The 14,794-nt window shown below is 39.6% G+C and overlaps 1 protein-coding gene across 1 annotated transcript; it reads left to right on the forward strand.

Moving 5' to 3' along the window:
• Positions 1–26: 26 nt before the first annotated feature.
• On the forward strand, positions 27–12,271 carry SOD2 (superoxide dismutase 2). The gene is made up of 5 exons (XM_087718226.1): positions 27–194; positions 2,877–3,079; positions 4,519–4,635; positions 8,461–8,640; positions 11,536–12,271. Exons 1-5 carry the CDS (start codon positions 160–162, stop codon positions 11,676–11,678), a joined length of 678 nt encoding a protein of 225 aa, XP_087574352.1. The 5' UTR covers positions 27–159; the 3' UTR covers positions 11,679–12,271.
• The last annotated feature ends 2,523 nt before the right edge of the window (positions 12,272–14,794 follow it).

Here is a 14,794-nt window from a genome sequence, read left to right on the forward strand (position 1 = left end):
GGAGGGCGAGGCGGATCTGCGCAGGCGCCGTAGTGAAAAAAAGGGGCCCAAGGCTCGCGGCACGCCGAGAGCTGCGCGCGCGACGTCGTCCCCCGCGGAGGGTGTTTTTTCTTTTTTGGTGTGCGCCGTCCTTGTTGTCTCGTGAACCCCGCGGCCGTCATGCTCTGCCGCTTAGCTGTCGCGGCCGGCCGTAGGTGAGAACCTTGCGGGGTCCGAAAGCCCTTGAATTCCCGGCCAAGGACGTGACGAGAGGCGGGAGATTAGGAATGGGCAGGACGCGAGGGAGGATTGTTTGGGAGGAGGAGGAGAGCACTGCTGGAAGGACGCTTGGATTCAGTCGAAGACGGCTGCCCCGAGCTAATAGCAATAGCGCTTCGATTTATATACCGCTTCATAGTGCTTTACACCTCCCTCTAAATGGTTTACAGAGTCAGGCCTTCAACTCTCTGGGTCGTCGTTCATTTGAGTTGCAGGCTTATCGTCCCAGTGAAAGCCAGTATAGCTGGAAGGGTCTGCATGAAGCTACCCCGTTAATTTTTTGCATATAGTTTTTATTCTGTGTCCAAAGGAACTGTGCAGCTTAAATGTACTGTTATTTGTCCCTCGCACTGACAGTCCGCTAATGACATGCTTTTCGTCGTTCATTTGAGTTGCAGGCTTATCGTCCTAGTGAAAGCCAGTATAGCTGGATGGGCAAAGCATGAAGCTACCCCGTTAATTTTTGTATATAGTTTTTATTCTGTGTCCAAAGGAACTGTGCAGCTTAAATGTACTGTTATTTGTCCCTCGCACGACAGTCCGCTAATGACATGCTTTCCGTCCTTCATTTGAGTTGCAGGCCTTCATTGTTGGGGTCGTCATTCATTTGAGTTGCAGGCTTATCGTCCCAGTGAAAGCCAGTATAGCTGGATGGGCAAAGCATGAAGCTACCCCGTTAATTTTTTGCATATAGTTTTTATTCTGTGTCCAAAGGAACTGTGCAGCTTAAATGTACTGTTATTTGTCCCTAGCACTGACAGTCCGCTAATGACATGCTTTTCAATAATTTTGGAACCGGCTTTGGCAATTGCACATTAACCTTGTTAGGTAAATTATTGTCATTAGCCAAAGTCATTGGTTCCTCCCTCTATAAACCGGAGTTTTTTTATTCATTGAATTTGGATGCTACCCATGTCACTGTTAACGGTGACTCTTGGTGGCTTACAAAGTAATTAAAAAGTTTAAAAAAGATAGTACAAAAAGTAGGAAGATTAAATAAACTAAAAAACAGAGAGGACTAGCAACGTGGAGGTGGGGATCTTCTCTCTATCTCACCTCCAGCTTACAACGCCCCTATTCGGACTCCATACCAACTGGCAAATAGCTTAGTGCTCTGATGATGTTCCATTGGACATAGATTTCCATGAACATGCTCTTCTTTAATACTTGCTTTTTGGAAGTTTCCACCCCCAGAATTAAAATGAGTTTTCTGCATGTGCTGTCATTTTGTGTTAATCTGGATTTAGAGGCCAAGTGTAGTAACCCTGACAACGTTTTTCTAGCACTTTCCCCTTTGACAGTTTATTAGTAAACATTATATATATTCTTCCATAAAAGAGAAACAAAAACAATAATTGCATTTTATAGCTTAACTTTGGTGTCACATTTTAATGTTTGTGGAGATATGTATGTTGTTTTATTATGTTGTTTTAACTCTGCTGGGAGCTACCCAGGATTTGATATAAGATAAGCACCTGTATAAATGTTGAAAGAAAAAGAATGAATAAATGAATTGGGGGATGGGATGGCAATAGCTTTATTTACTGATTAAGAACATAATTTTGACTAGAAGCACAAAAGAAATCTAATATCAACTTTAATGAAAAATAAAATTCAGACTTTTATTTTTAGCAGTAATAAGTGATAAATGATAGTCAGTGCTTAGTGTTCCCAATCCACATGCACAATACAGCTCATATTTGTAAAATACATTTAAAGAATAAAACAAATATTAGATGTAGTTCAGTTTGAAAGAAATGTGTATCACAGTACAGAAGATATGAAAGAATCTCCCATGGAGAGGAGGGCACGTCTTACACTCTTGGTAAAATTAGAAGAAGCTGTTTCAAACAAAGGAATACAGGTAGTCCTCGACTTACAAGCATTTGCTTAGTGACCATTCGATGTTACAACTGCACTGAAAAAAGTGACATGACTAGTTTTTAGGACCATTGCACCATTCTTCTCTTACGTGGCAACTGGCATGTATTTATAACAGTTGCAGTGCCTCAGGGACCTTGACAAAGTCAATTGGAAAGCCAGATTCATTTAACAACCATGTTACTAACCATCGCAACGATTCTCTTAACAACTGACAAGAAACGTTGTAACATGGGACAAAACTCACTTAACAACTCTCTTGCTTAGCAGTGGAATTCTTGTGCTCAATTGTAGTTGTAAATCGGGGGCTACCTATATGTAAATAAGAGACTGCTGGAGATGATATCTACAGATGGCTGCAGAGCTTGAGATCAGTTGTTTGCTTGTTGAATTTAATGCTTATGTTGCATTTCAGAGGACAGTTACCTCTTTCCCATACCTCATCTCTATCTCAGGTATGAGTGTAATGAGAGCGAACAAATTAATTGTGTGATATTAACATAAACCATACTTAGGGTGATCCCTGTAGCCCTGTCATTGTCTTGGGCTAGGTTTTGTTTCTCTTCAGTTCACAGGGAAATAGAAGTAATGATGATATGGGTAATTGTGGCAATAAATGATAGATAATAATGATTATGAAAATTTTAACAACTAAATGTATTGGGTGATAGCAAAAAAAATCCTACAAAATGAAAATCAATGCATGTTTATTATATAATTTATTTATTGTCTTTCAGAAATAACACTGCGCTGATTACCTCTCTTGGTTGCCTGGCCTCCAGAAAAAAGCACACTCTCCCTGACTTGCCCTATGATTATGGTGCTTTGCAACCACATATCAGTGCAGAAATTATGCAGCTTCACCACAGCAAACATCATGCTGCATATGTAAATAATCTGAATATTGCTGAAGAAAAATACAAAGAGGCTTTGGCAAAAGGTACTGGGAATAATATATCACTGTACATCTTTCTGGTTTTATTCCTGCTAAAACTGACTCTTTATGACTGTTCTATGTACATTTATTTCCTCTGTGCTAAGAGGAATAATTATTCAAGGTGAAAGCTATCTTCTTTGAACTGTCAGTGAGTCAGACCCTCACACAAACTCTTTTGAATTCTCAGAGGAAAACATGGCATATACCGGTAAATGCAGTAATTTTGTTCCTATCTTCTCTTACCCAACTGGAGTGCAATAGGGGCCATTGTAGAGTCCAGGATCCACATGTCAAATTTGAGTTTAAAAGACTGACAAACAATAATGAAACCAATTTGAGGAGTTGTATGCAAAATGAATATGTTAAAGAGAAGGTACTGTATCATATCAGCTAGCAATTGATAGTAGCCTTAACATATTTAGGTTATGAGGAAATCATAGTTGAAATTTATTGTTCCCTTACTTGTGCAGGTAAGCAGAGGAAGCCATTTGTCGTTTGTGCCTTCCACTGTCATGAGATTGCAAACTAATACAGTAATATCAGTGGAGTTAGCTAAACGTATATACAATTGCCCTCATGTTATTGAGGATTATGTTATCCCAGATGGTAAGTTATTGAATATAACTGTCAATCCTTGCCATTTGGAAGGTAACTTAAGTTTATAAGTTTGTTTCTAAGGTACCGGCATACTATTCATGAGGACTTTGTATGATGTTTCTCAATAATTGCTCATAGAAGCTTTACAGATAGAATACGGAGAAGAGATATAGTCCCTAAGAGTTTAATAATTAAACTGGAACAGGAGTGCTTTTAGTTGATGGTTGCAAGAAAAGCAAATACAGTTATCCAAAAATCTTTATTCATAGGATGTAGCCAAGCATTGTTCTTGGTGTGTGGTCTAGAGATAAATAAAAAGAATCTTATTCAAACTGCATGAAGCAGAAAATAATCAATTTGCATAAAGCCGATTTATATTTGCATTGTATTTCAAGTTGCATTCTGTGTTTCATCAGAGGAAAATTTGATTAGTCTGATGATTCTTTTTTTATCAAAACAAGCTTTCAGCATAAGAGTTTTCCTTTTTGGCATTATTTCCATTTCTAATTAAAGATACATTCAAGAAAAAAAGGCTGGGAAAGCAAGTTTTGTTTTATCTTTCCCCTAATTCAGATGTGGGTCAGGAAGCAGCAATTACAATTCCTTGAAATTGATATGAAGAAGCATGGATTTGGAGTATTGGAACCCAGAGCTAAAGGGAGCCAGGTTAAGTTCCTAACAGTTTAGAGATTTTGCTGAATTGAAGAATGCCAACACATGTTTTAATTCAGAATGTGCATGACAGTACTTGAATACATGTGTGAATTCTTAAATGGAAGGCACTTGCATAAGATGTTTTGAGTTAGAACTTAGTACTGCTTTTCCTCTGTTCTTTCCATCTTCAGGGGATGTAACAGCCCAGGTGTCTCTTCAACCAGCTTTGAAGTTCAATGGGGGAGGTCACATTAATCATAGCATCTTTTGGACAAATCTGTCTCCTAAAGGTGGAGGAGAGCCAAAAGGTTTGTATTTGAACTGGTTTATGGTAATAGAAAGTTCGGCAGTTTGAATCCCTAGCACCGTATAATGTAGCGAGCTCCAGTTACTTGTCCCAGCTTCTGCCAACCTAGCAGTTTGAAAGCATGTAAAAATGCAAGTAGAAAAATAGGGACCACCTTTGGTGGGAAGGTAACAGCACTCCGTGCGCCTTCAGCGTTTAGTCACGCTGGCCACATAACCATGGAAATGTCTTTGGACAGCGCTGGCTCTTCAGTTTTCAAACGGAGATGAGCATCGCCCCCTAGAGTCGGGAACGACAAGCACATATGTGGGAGGGGAACCTTTACCTTTACTTTTACCTTATGGTAGTTTTTAGTAATATTGATACAGGCTTAAGTAAACTTTGGGTTTATTTTAGAAATTTTACTTAAGTTTTAAATAAAACAAATTGGGTTCTTTATCAGCGGCAAATAAAAATCAGATCTGAATGTTTGACCTACCTCACTCCAAAATGCTTATTTAATGTTTGCAACGTGGGTGTCCACAGGGAGGATCAACAGTAGCAAAATGGCAGACAGGCCAGATAATTAAAATCCTGCCCCTTTTTACAGGCATCTAATGTATAAAAAGGGGGCACAATGTCTTAGTGGTTAAAGACATGAGTTTGTCAGCTGGAAAGCTGACAGCCTGAGTTTGGAACCAGAGTGCTGTAGGATGGGGTGAGCTCCCATTCCTGCCCCAGCTCCTGCCAACCCAGCAGTTCGAAAGCATATAAATGTGAGTAGATAAATAGGTACCACTTTGGTGGGAAGGTAACAATATCATGCACCTCGCTATATAGCTATGCTGGCCACATGATCACGGAAGGGTCTTCAGACAACACTGGCTCCCTTGGCTAAGAAACTGAGATAAGCACTGCCCCGTAAAGTTGGATATGACTGGACAGGGGAAACCTTTACCTTTATAGTGTGTGCAACACATGTTAAAAAAGTGGGACTTTGCCCAGTTACTTCTGCCATTTTGAACCCCTCCCACACTCCTGTTTGCAGCCTTCAGGATTAGCTTGACACAATGATAATGTCTGGTATGAGAAATAATAATTATATAGATACAAAAGTTCTGTCTTCTGCCTCGACGATATCCATGTTCTCAGGGTCTATTAACAAAGAAAATTCTTCATGTTACTAATATTAGAGTTAGTTTTACAGTGTCTGCAAATTCATGGGCCTAGAGGTGGGGCATCTTTTCAGATGCCATGCTGGGACATATTTATTAGTGGCAACTAAAATATTTCTGTATAGCACTTAGACTTATATATTGCTTCACAGTGCTTTTCAGCCCTCTCTAAGCAGTTTGCAAAGTCAGCATATTGCTCCCAACAATCTGGCTCCTCATTTTACCCACCTCAGAAGGATGGAAGGCTCAGTCAACCTTGAGCCTGGTGAGATTCGATCTGCCAAACTGCTGGCAGCCTGTGATCAGTAGAAGTAGCCTGCACTCTAACCATTGCGCCACCACGGCTCTATATGGTTTTCAAAAAATATAAATTAGAAATCAGGAAAGAATTTATGAAAGCAAACCAAAACATTGGTATTAACATTTATGTCATTTTAATACCAATATTTTAGTTTGCTTTCATAAATTCTTTTGGTCCAATACAGCAATTGATAATCATGAAATAAATCAAGATTATGGCTTTCACCAAAAGGCCGGAGCTTTGTTTATGGAGCATTAATGGCCAATAATAAAACAAGTGATTCGCATTAAGTATTTAGGAGTTGTCATTTGTGCCACTGGTTTGAGGAAAATCCATGGGAATATGTTGCTGGTACTGGACAAAGATCTGACAGTCCCTTGTTTTTTTCTGATCCAAAGGAGACTTATGTTCCAGCTGCACTTAAGCTCTTTCAGGCTGCGTTGCTAGCCCAGTTCTTTTAAGGGACTCTGGTTGCCCCTCCAGCTTCATGTTTGACCTCTCTGGAGAGGGTACAATCTAAATTCACCTGAACAGCTCTCTACACATCTACAACGGAATCAAGATCACGTGAAGTGTTAATACCACTTTATAATGCCTTGGTAAGGCCACACTTGGAATACTGCATCCAGTTTTGGTTGCCATGATGTAAAAAAGATGTGGAGATTCTAGAAAGAGTGCAGAGAAGAGCAAAAAAGATGATCAGGGAACTAGAGGCTAAAACATGAAGAACAGTTGCAGGAACTGGGTATGTCTAGTTTGATGAAAAGAAGGACTAGGGGAGACATGATAGCAGTGTTCCAATATCTCAGGGGTTGCCACAAAGAAGAGGGAGTCAAACTATTCTCCAAAGCATCTGAAGGTAGGACAAGAAGCAATGGGTGGAAACTAATCAAGGAGAGAAGCAACTTAGAACTGAGGAGAAATTTCCTGACAGAACAATTAATCAGTGGAACAACTTGCCTTCAGAAGTTGTGAATGCTCCAACATTGGAAGTTTTAAAGAAGATGTTGGATATCCATTTGTCTGAAGTGGTGTAGGGTTTCCTGCCTAGGCAGGGCGTTGGACTATAAGACCTTCAAGGTCCCTTCCAACTCTGTTATTCTATTCTAACTATAGACAGGTAAGATAAAAGCTGAGTCAAGAGTGCCCAACTTCTATAAACATTTGGTTAAAACTCAAGTTATATCTTCAAGAATTAGCATCTTTCATTCTTTAGGACAATTTTCAATCTGTTAGATTCAAGGCTGTTGAATCTAATGTTTTAAATCTTGGCTAATCTCCCGCCTCAGTTCTTAAAATGGAATATGATCAGGTGAAACACGCCCTGAAGCAAGGGATAAAGGATACAAAGAGGCAAACAGACCTAGAGAAGGCCCCAGGCTTCCTGTTACCAGTATGCAATAGATATATTGTCTCTTCTGCCACCTACCTTACATGGCTAGAAATACCCAGCCATCAGAAAACTTTCTTGCCAATGTCAAACTCTCCTTCTGCAGTATTGGATGGTAAAGATAAAAAAATACCAAGACTCTGCCCCTGTGATTCCAAAGAAGTGGAAACTACAAAATATGTTCTTCGTTGCTCCTTTTATGGAGATGTCCATACCAGATTTATACTGCCTCTGATTAGATATTCTGATTTGCCCAAATTTGGCTTCTACCCAGATGCTGCTCATAGATAGAGAACCCAGTGGTGGGATTCATTTTTTTTTACTGTCGGTTCTGTGGGCGTGGCTTGGTGGGCGTGGCATGGCTTGGTGGGTGTGGCAGAGGAAGGATACTGTAAAATCCCCATTCCCTCTCCACTCAAGGGGAAGGTTACTGAAAAATCTGCATTCCCTCCCGATCAGCTGGGACTCTGGAGGCAGAGAATAGATGGGGGCGAGGCCGGTTAGAGGCCGGTTCTCTGAATGACTCAGAATTTCTGCTACCGATTCTCCAGAACTGGTCAAAACCTGCTGAATACCACCTCCGATATCCCTTCTTTTACAAACACGAAATAGCTCTTGACTTTTGCTGCTTACTGTTCTGGTGGATCAGCATTATAGTAGCAGCATTGCTAAACAATTACCATTAACTAACATATCCTTCTCTAATCTTGATTAGGAGGCAGCTTGATAAATTACAATTATAATCCGGATGATAATGGATGTCTTACTATGATTAATATTGCATTGAATTGATGGGAGGAACATAACAAAATATGTACTTTTTTAAGGCTGCTTTTATTTTCTTCACCTTGGTTAAGATTATGTTGATTTATTTACACCAACTGTCTTTGGAATTAATCTGAAATAGTTGTTTGGGCTACCTGATTAAAAAAAGACAAGTGCTATGTAAATGCAGACTCTTTATATATTTCTCATTTTAAGGAGAGCTTTTGGAAGCCATTAAACGTGATTTTGGCTCATTTGCAAGTTTTAAGGAGAAACTTACAGCTGTTTCAGTTGGTGTCCAAGGCTCAGGTTGGGGATGGCTCGGTTTTAATAAAGAATCTAATAGACTCCAGATTGCTGCCTGTTCCAATCAGGACCCTCTCCAGGGAACCACAGGTAAGATTCTCTAGGTGGAAGTTGACTACATCTGTTAAAGACCATTTTTAGCTGCAGAAGGAATAAAACAATAGCAATTAGCATTTAGACTTACAGTATATATATACTGCTTTACAGCATTCTGAATGGTTTACGGAGTCAGCATATTGCTCCCAACACTCCCTCATTTTACAACTTTGGAAGGATAGAAGGCTGAGTCAACATTGAGCCGGTCTGGGTCAAACTCGAGGCAGGGAGCAGAGTCATCCTGCAATATTGCATTCTAACCACTGTGCCACCATGGCTGCAATATGAGCCTTGATGATTCTGCTTGTGTTTCACTAGTGAATGCTTTTGCTTTATTCATGAGACGAACTAGTTTCTGACAGTCTCACTTGCATAGCAGTTCGGATAAAAAAACAAAAGAGTAAACCAGACACGAGCAATGTTTGTAGGCATATTGATGTTCAGACATTGATATAAAATAATACCTGTTGGTGGAAAAATTTCCAAACTGCTTCTTCCCTGCAGGTAAGAAATAACTTAGTCTCTCTTTCCAGCTTCTCATTTCAGTCTTGTGGTGGCTGACCACCTGTTTTGAACCTGAACCTGTTTTGCATTGAATAAGAATATTTTAGGAGGTATTTTCTGTATCTATAAGAGGAGCATTTGCTTTCTCTTTCTGTCTTAAGACAAAAACGCAATTTTTACAACTTTCTAGGATTAACAAAATAACTCTTCTTTCTACACCTTTATAATTTGCAATACCGTATTTAGAGAAACACTACTGTTTCCTAGAGCAGTGTTTTTCAACCACTGTGCCGTGGCACACTAGTGTGCCGTGACATAGTGTAAGGTGTGCTGTGGGAAAAACACCCGCCGGGTGTTTTTGCCTCGGGACATCTCTGTGTCCCGAAAGTTGCTTTCAGGACACAGGGATGCCTCTATTAAGTCCCTGCAGCCACTGTTCCCTCTAAGGTGCGCGGCTGCGCGGCCGTGCACGTGGCAAGAAAACACCGCGCAGCCGTTTCAAACTGCACACAGTGATTTCTGCCACAGGCTCCTGAAGCTGAGGGGAATAGCTGCTGCTGCCTCCTCCTCCTCCAACAGCACTGCCGGATTTGCCGCCAACGCTGCAGCCGAGGTGAAGCCTCCAAAGCTCCCGCAGGCGCCCCCGCCCATGGCAGCAGCAGCGGTGCCTCCCCCTCCGCTCGGAGCACCTCAGCTGGGCTCTGGGTTACCCCTGCCGCCGCCTCCACCTCCGCGGTTTTTCAGAAGCCATGAGGCCTTTTTCCCTGCCCCCCCTCCGCCGCCTTCCTACTAGCTCCCGCGGCCAAATGGCTCCTCAAAAGCACGGCGGAGGAGGAAGGGGGAGGGGTAACATGGGGGTCAGCTCAGATGTTCTGCGTGGAGGCTAAGTCAAGGACTGGCTGTATTGCAGAGGAGCTGGGAGCCACCCAAGGATTTCACGGCGCTACGAGGGGGAGAGCGAGCCTCTGAGCAGTTGCGGGGAGCCTGCCTGGCCAGGAGCGACCTTCGGCTGGATGGAGGGGCGAGGGCTGCCTGGAGAAACAGCAAGGGTCCTTTTGAGCTAGTGAGCAGGAACAGTGAGCAGGAACATTTGTGGAGCACACCGGTTGTGTGTAGAGGCTCCACGCAGGTGCTGTTGGAGGAGGAGGAGGAGGAGGAGGAGGAGGCGCAGCTATTCTAGTGGCGGCGGGGGCTCGTTGGCATCTTCAGCCCTGCCCTCTGTGAAAACAACCGAAGATGGAGCAGATCCACGCAAATGACGTTGCTGCAACATGACTGGAGGAGGAATTCTGGGAATTGAAGCCCACAAGGCTTAAAGCTGTCAGGTTTGAAGACCCCTGGGTTTTTTTTCCCTAAAGGGTGTGCAAAGGTCTTGTAACTTGACAGCTTTAAGACTTGCATGTTTCAATGCCAGAGTTCCTGAGCCAACATGACTGGAGAAGGAATTCTGGGAGTTGAAGTCCACAAGGCTTAAAGCTGTCAGGTTTGAAGACCCTTAGGATTTTTTTTTCTAAAGGGTTAGGGGTGAAAAGGTCTTGTAACTTGACAGCTTTAAGACTTGAATGCTTCAATACCAGAGTTTCTGAGCCAACATTTTGGTTGCTAAGCAGGACCGTTGTTAAATGATACTGATATTATATAACACTTTTAATTAAGTGGGTACCTTGAATAAACATAACTTTGAGTTTCAAATAAGTTTCGCACTGAGTAAGTAAACGGAAATATGAACAATTATAAAATAATTTCTTTTTGTTTATTTGATTCCTATTCAAGAGAATTACTTTATATATAGTCAATATAGGCACAGAGTTAAATTTTTTAAACATTTTCTAATGGTGGTGTGCCTCGTGATTTTTTTCATGAAAAAAGTGTGCCTTTGCACAAAAAAGGTTGAAAAACACTGTTAGAGGAAGAAGGTAATCTTTGATTTACAATCACAATTGAGTCCAAAATTTCTGTTGCTAAATGAGACATTTGTTAAGTGAACTTTGCCCTATTTTACAAAGGTTTTTTGCCACACTTAAGTGAATCACAGCGGTTGTTAAGTTAGTAACACAGTTGTTAAGTGAGTCACTTTTTTCAGTGCCATTGTAACTTTGAACGGTCACTAAATGAACTGTTATAAGTCAAGGACTACCTGTAGTTCCTTCCAAGAGGCATGATGGGTGTGTAATGAGAGTAATTAAACCTGTCAGGAAATAGGTTCATTTTGAAAAGTATGTTTTATATGCCATTGAAAGAAGCTAGTACTAGTAACTGGGTGGTCAGTGTTTATTTGGGTAATAGTCCTATAGGCTTTTTTTAAAATTGGGGTTGGGGGTATGTTTGTGGCAATAACTTGTTAAAGTTTGCAGTATTTTAGCAATATTTTTCCTCTTTTTTTAGGACTGACTCCTCTATTGGGAATTGATGTATGGGAACATGCATATTATCTTCAATATAAAAATGTTAGACCTGACTATCTCAAAGCTATATGGAATGTGATCAACTGGGAAAATGTATCTTCAAGATATACAGCTTGCAAATAATAGAACAGAAAATCTTATAGAAACAAGATCTAAGTGATCCTCAGATTATTTTCATAATATGTTGCAGTTCAATTGCTAATTATTCCATCACTGAAAATATCACATCACCAGAAAGTCCTCTCTATCAAGCTAATTTGAACCTAATTGTGGCAAACGTGTAGGTTTGAAGTGCTAATTGTATCTCTTAAAAAACGGGTTAGCCGATTTTCTGAAAGAATGTAAATTTCTAAAACTTAAAAATGGATTACAAATTAAATTCCTTTTAGTAACATGGGAATTTGAATGCTTTTGAATAATTTCTTGCAATTTGAGGAAGAGTCCAGGAAATAAAATTTAGAGAACATTTAATAAATTAGATTTTTTGAAAAGTTATGTATCAAGAACTTCACGGTACTTAAATAAGTTATACTGTTACACTCATGTTAATGATAAAAATTTGGCATGTTCATTATAAAGATTCAAAATCTCTGTAAGTTGGTAAATATAGAAAGTTAGCTTGTGAAATTTGAGCTTCTGAAAGGAGGAAAATCAGTGATAAATATAGTGTATCAAGTATATAAAATAAATTGATTGGATTAAAGATGTAATTTGCACTTTGTGTCTTTGAGTGAAATATATCCATTTATTGCTATATCTACTATATATCTCACTATTGTATATACCCTCCAAAAATAAAAGTGCAAAATGACTCTTAAGTCATTAAATAAACATGTATAATGCTAATGGACAATTTTAGAATGAAAGAACTTTAGGATTAAATGCGAAAACTATGGGGATTGGTGTATTGAGTATGCTTGGGAAAATGGTTGTTAAAAATTCAGAATATCATATTCTTATATACTTTATAAAATATGGAAAAAGTGAAAATGAAAAAATTGTAGGTTTAGATATAAGGCAAGCTGAATAGGCTTAAATTATAAAACATTGCACATAAATATGATATTGAAAGTTGGTTGCAGAATACAATAGACTAAATAGAATGCCTGACAAATGGTTCAGCTGTGAGCAGGGAACAAGCCAAGGTTTGATTTGTGTAAGGAATATTTTGATACCAGAGATGTGTTTGGGGACATGAATATGTGTGCATTTTTGTATGCAGATCATGCTGTGTTGTTGGCTGAGAATCCAAATTTGCAGCAGATGTTAGGATAGATAATGCAATGAGTATGGATGAAAAATATAAGATCAAAATAAGTGTTTTTTGAATCAACAGATGTAAATTATATATATAAATGACCAAAAATTAGAGCATGAAAATGATTCTGTGCACCTTATAACGATCTAAAAAACATTAATCCATATCACTTAATATATCAGAAGCAGGGAGGGGATTCAGTTGTCTAGGAAGTACAAGATGTGGATTTTGTGTGTTTTATAAGTGTTCCTTAAGTCATTTCTGTAAAGCCATGAGGGTGAATGAGTACAAAATGTTAACTCAAGTGTTTATGCAACCTGATCATCAAACAGGGAGGCCATGGCTATGTCTGTTGCTCTTGGATTGAGTATAGTAGACTTCCATCCCTTTGAGAATTTACAAATCAGTATACAGTATGTAGAGATGGTTGATTTTCTATTATGTAAAGGTAGCAGAAAGTCTTTAACATTGCCACTAGATGGCGGTGCTGTACCATACTTAGAAATTCTGTTTGGCTAATGTAATAAGTTATAGGCATTTTTAAATACTAATTTGTCAGGTCAACAAATGTAGAAAGTGTGTGCATAAGCTTGAAGAAGTGTGAATATTAGTTATCCAACTCAGCAAATGGAAAGATACACTATATTTTATGGCAGGAAACCTGTTAAAGACTAAACAGATTTTATCATTTTTTTCTTTTAACGGCTTTCAATCCACTCTCCCCATTGCCTCAATTGACATAGATAAGAATAAATATCTATCCCAGAATTGAGGACCTGTATACAGCAACCCTATTTATAAAGACTTACTAGGGAATGGAGGAGCTTTGGAACAACAATATCCAAAGATTTTGCCTAAATCAATGCCAACAGCTGGTTCTATTCACAGAGATATCATATTACACCTCCCCCCTCATTCCTTTTCAGTTAGCAGGTCTGGCATTTGTGTGTGTGTGTGTGTGTGTGTGTGTGTGTGTGTGTGTGTGTGTATGTAATGATCACAGACAAAAAATATGTAACTTGCAACCAAGTAGAAGCTCTTGATTTTTTTCAAATGGGAGAGAGATGGTTTTCAATATCTGCCCTTTTTTTAAACAAATGAAGTTTTCAGTGAGTGGCTGCGATGAAAGTTCTCTTTTTAGTGTTGACAAAATAAACATGGCATAAAAATGGGAACATGTCTCTTCTCTGAAATCCTCTTGGGATTGAGGATCTCAAGGGTGTGTATCTTGGGGACTGCAGTCAAGAAATTAAAAGATGCTCCTGGGGAGGAAAGCGATGGCAAATCTAGACAGCATACTAAAAAGCAGAGACATCACCCTGCCAACAAACGTGCATATAGTCAAGGCTATGGTTTCACCAGTTGTATGCTGTGAAAAATGGACCATAAGGAAGGCTGAGTGCCAAAGAATTGAGGCCTTTGAACTATGGTGCTGGAGAAGACTCCTGTGAGTCCCTTGCACTGCAAGGTGATGAAACCGGTCAATCCTAGAGGAGATCAGCCCTGACTGCTCTTTAGAAGTCCAGATCCTGAAGATGAAACTCAAATACTTTGGCCACCTAATGAGAAGGAAGGACTCACTGGAGAAGAACCTAATGCTGGAAAAGATTGAGGGCAAAAGAAGAAGGGGACGACAGAATGAGGTGGCTGGATGGAGTCACTAAAGCAGTTAGCTTGAGCTTAAATGAGGATGGTAGATGACAGGAAAGCCTGGAGGAATGTTGTCCATGGGGTTGTGATGGGTAGGATATGACTTTGCGAATAACAACAACAAAGTGTGGCTTCAGCTGTAAAAGCATTGAATCTGCGAAATTGGAATTTCTGATTTTTCTAATATTTTACCCATTAATAATCATATTTAAAAAGAAAATTAAATGGCATTGTCTTGTTCATTCATGTATAAAGTTGTTTCATCCACTACAAGCACAATAGGATCTTGTTTATTTAAAGTGTATTCTTTCAACTGATGTTCCAAAAACAG

The sequence above is a fragment of the Thamnophis sirtalis genome, unplaced genomic scaffold, assembly GCF_051295495.1.
Source record: "Thamnophis sirtalis isolate CommonGarterSnake01/CBP01778 unplaced genomic scaffold, rThaSir2_p1.2 scaffold_6, whole genome shotgun sequence".
NCBI lineage: Eukaryota > Metazoa > Chordata > Lepidosauria > Squamata > Natricidae > Thamnophis > Thamnophis sirtalis.

Excerpts from the sequence above, each read along its gene's own strand:
- SOD2 (XM_087718226.1), top strand. The coding sequence starts at position 160 with ATGCTCTGCCGCTTAGCTGTCGCGGCCGGCCGTAG. Across the intron at positions 195-2,876 it reads GCTGTCGCGGCCGGCCGTAG|AAATAACACTGCGCTGATTA; the intron begins GTGAGAACCTTG and ends ATTGTCTTTCAG. Across the intron at positions 3,080-4,518 it reads CAAAGAGGCTTTGGCAAAAG|GGGATGTAACAGCCCAGGTG; the intron begins GTACTGGGAATA and ends TTCCATCTTCAG.